Genomic DNA, 3530 nt, shown 5'->3' with positions numbered 1-3530 from the left:
TGAACCCCCGATTTCTTTTGTACCTTGTCCTCGATAAACCTCAAGATCACCCTTGTATTGTCATTAAAATGTTTTCATATGTCTAAAAATGTTCATTCTTTAGTGCGCCCCATCATGCTCATGATGCACTGTATCAAGTTAAAAGGTCATAGCAATACCTTCCCATAAATCGGTTTTCCATAAGAAGACAGTTCGTCCTCATCGATACTTTCTTCTGTGCATTCATCATCCGCTTCCAGTACATCCCATTCGACTGTCGAGTCGTCAATGACTTCACGCACGTCTGTATACATGGTATAGAAGGAGAAAAGACACTAGCGAGTTTTCGCTATCGCGACTGGGACAGATACTACAACATATAAAATCTATTTGAATATACACATCCGCAAATACAGTAAACAACTGAGAGGTCTTTTAAAAATCAATTTTAGCGCAGCACTAGATCGACGTAGCTCCATCCCTCGAATCGTTGAACGCCAAACAGGGTAGCAACAACTCCCATTAACGTCTTTTGGTCTGACGCGGCCAGGGTTTGAACTCCCGATCTCCCGGTTTTGAGATGGACGCTCTACTAACTAAGCCAACACAGCAGTATGTATTATCCTCATGTCTATGTTTCATTAACTAGATCCATCAATTTTCTAAGTTATGATGCCGATTCAACAAATACCCCTACACGGCCAAAGTTCATTGACTTAAAGTAATTGATCTTAGTCATGTGACCTGAATCGTGCACAGGGTGTTCAGGGATACATGGTTGATTTTATATTGAATTTTCATGAACAAGATCCATGTTAAAGTTATGACAATTTCACAATTTCTCCCAAAATTATCGACCCTAATTGACCTTAATCATTTGACCTGAAACTCACACAGGATGTTGAGGAATACTAGATTGCTCTCATGCGTAAGTTTCATGAACTAGATCAACGATGACAATTCCACAAATACCCCCAGCATAGCCAAAGTTCGTTAACCCTGAATGACCTTTGATCTTGGTCTTGTGACCTGAAACTCATGCAGGATCTTCAGTGATACGACATTGCCCTATATGTCCAAGTTTCATGAACGAGAATCATGAACATTCAAAGTTACATTTCAAAAACTTAAACCTTGGTTAAGATTTCAATATCGATTCCCCCACCATGGTCTAAGTTCATTGACTCATGTTACATAACCTTTGACCTTGGCCATGTAACCTGAAACTTAGGCAGGATGGTTAGTAATACTTGATCACCCTTATTGCCAAGTTTCATAAGCTATGTCCGTATACTTTTTAAGTTATGACATTTCAAGACCTGCCTATAGGTTCAGATTCCAATGTTGACGACGCCACCGCCGCCGACGGCGCGCCGTCACAAAAGCCGCGTCTATAAATAGTCAACAATCGAAATAATCGGGCAAACTTCGCAACTTGCGCGAGATATTCGGCTAAGTCTCGTGATCTGGCTGTTGATTTACGAAGATTTGCTATCTTCACACATACCTAGAAAATATTCTTAATTTAAATAAGGTGTAAAGTGTATGAAAACCCACTCACTCTCATTAGTGGGTTCGTGAGCGATCAAAGCCTGAAATGCAAGTTTTCTATAAAAATGTAAAAAAACCGACCAAAATTAGTTTTTCTTTCAATATTATTTTAATTCACCTATGGATGTAAATGGTCCATATGGTAAAATCTTAAAAAATTGATCGACATGATAATGATATGAAGAAACAAAAAACAGATGTCATACCTTTTATTTGAATTAGATGCCGCAATCTGTAAGGATCTGTCCACCTCATCGAGCTTCTCATGCCAAGGTGCAACCCTGACAAGATTGCAAGTATCACTAAAATGGTCAGCCATAGCTTCCTAGTTGCTGTGTAGCAGGTTTTTATTTGCATGCTCTTTTTGAGAAAAAACCGACGCAATGAGCAACAGTTTCTCTCTGTTTTCATGTAGCCACCAAGAAAACGCAATGATTTCCCCGGTAAAAGCTGGTAAGACATTGCTCAATACGACACTGTGGTCCACGGAATAGTTTCAGCTTTCCTGCCTGATCAGTTGCAGGACATAATTGACCTCCAATTAAGAGAGGGATTGATCAAGTCATGTTTGACTTAGGGTCATCGTCTTCGGATTGTGTGCGTCTTAATGAGATCACGCAGGTGCTTCACAATGACCACTCCTGAGGAATGTCGGATAATTGTTGGCCTTTACAAAGGGAATGTTCCCTGAATGCTCGTCATACAAACGAAGACACAGACACAGTCTCCAAGCCGGACAATTTTTTTTTGCTTGTCAATATTGTTCGTGGACAAAACGTCCTTATCTTGGTTGGAAACCTTTTTTTTCTTCTTTTTTTTACTTGTCAATTTTTTCCTCGGGAAAATGTGCCCCCCCCCCCTTTGGAAAATCCTGAATCAGCCTCTGTGGCTTTGATCGGTCTGGAATCGATTTCGTTGGAGTGACTGTACCACACGTTTAACTCTGTTAATCGGAAGTTTTCCCATTCGCGACGGGGACAGATCCTACAACATAGAAAATCTCATGTGAAAGGCCATTCATGAAAAAGCAGTCTTTGTCGAAAATCGGTGAATCAAAACAGCAGTTTCGTCTTCAACAAACGACATACTCAGCTCAGGATCTTACTACGATCAGGTTCAGTGTTCACCAATTTTCGACAAAGACCTATATCAGCTGCATGTTCACTGTGAATCAACGGGCTTTTTCAATATATTTACTATGTTGTAGTATCTGTCCCTGTCGCGATTGCGAAAACTTGCTAATACCGATGGTCATACGCAGGGACGGCACCAAAGTACTTTGATTTAAAAAAGAAAGGGAGGGGGGGGGGGTGGCAAGACAACCTGAAGATGGCATCATTTGTCTTAATTGGATAAAAGCTATGATAGGAGTGTTATATTTTTTCGAAATTTTCAATGAATTTTTATTAGAAATACTACATACAAATAAACATATATATATTGCAAATTTCTTCTTTTTTCATATACAGTGCGTATCTCAAAAAAGTTTACACTTAAAAAAATCCTGAAATATCATACATTCGTAGTATCCTGAAGATTTTTCCACATTTTAACATTGGTACAGATCGCAAATGATGATATAACTGTCGAAAAATATTTCCTCTTGAGTGATCGAGCACCACTTACTTTTGAAAAGTTAGTGAAAAATGATTTGCGCAGAACTTTGAAATAGTTATGCAAATAAAAGTAAACCTTAATCATGAAGAACACGTGGAATTTAGCTAGTAAAATTGTCTTGAAGATATCTTTTATCTTTTTTTAACTTGTTTCCATGCCCAAAACACTTCGAAGAGTGCACTGCACCCCACCCCACACAGAGGCCATCGTGACGATAATTTGCTTTACACTGAGCTGTGATTTACACGTTATGTCTTAGGCTTGATTTTTATTTTGTTAATCATTGTCAAGCTTGGGAAAAGTGTGGAGAAACAAGTATTACATGAAAAATGAAATGTAAACCCACTTTAAATGATAAAAACTTAGTGAAAACATGCTGGATA

The 3530-nt window shown here is 38.8% G+C and overlaps 1 protein-coding gene across 1 annotated transcript in view; it reads right to left on the bottom strand.

Annotated features, from left to right (window-relative positions):
• LOC121408473 (uronyl 2-sulfotransferase-like) overlaps positions 1-2207 on the bottom strand; it is a 10001-nt gene extending 7794 nt beyond the window's left edge. Inside the window, exons 1-2 of the mRNA XM_041599951.1 lie at positions 1737-2207; positions 159-283 (exon numbers count right to left, since the gene is read on the bottom strand). Coding sequence (XP_041455885.1) covers positions 159-283; positions 1737-1992 — 381 coding nt within the window. The 5' untranslated portion in view covers positions 1993-2207. The remainder of the gene's footprint in view (positions 1-158; positions 284-1736) is intronic.
• Positions 2208-3530: the final 1323 nt, after the last annotated feature.

This window comes from Lytechinus variegatus, chromosome 2 (assembly GCF_018143015.1).
Source record: "Lytechinus variegatus isolate NC3 chromosome 2, Lvar_3.0, whole genome shotgun sequence".
Lineage (NCBI taxonomy): Eukaryota > Metazoa > Echinodermata > Echinoidea > Temnopleuroida > Toxopneustidae > Lytechinus > Lytechinus variegatus.
This window is presented reverse-complemented; position numbering and strand designations above follow the sequence as displayed.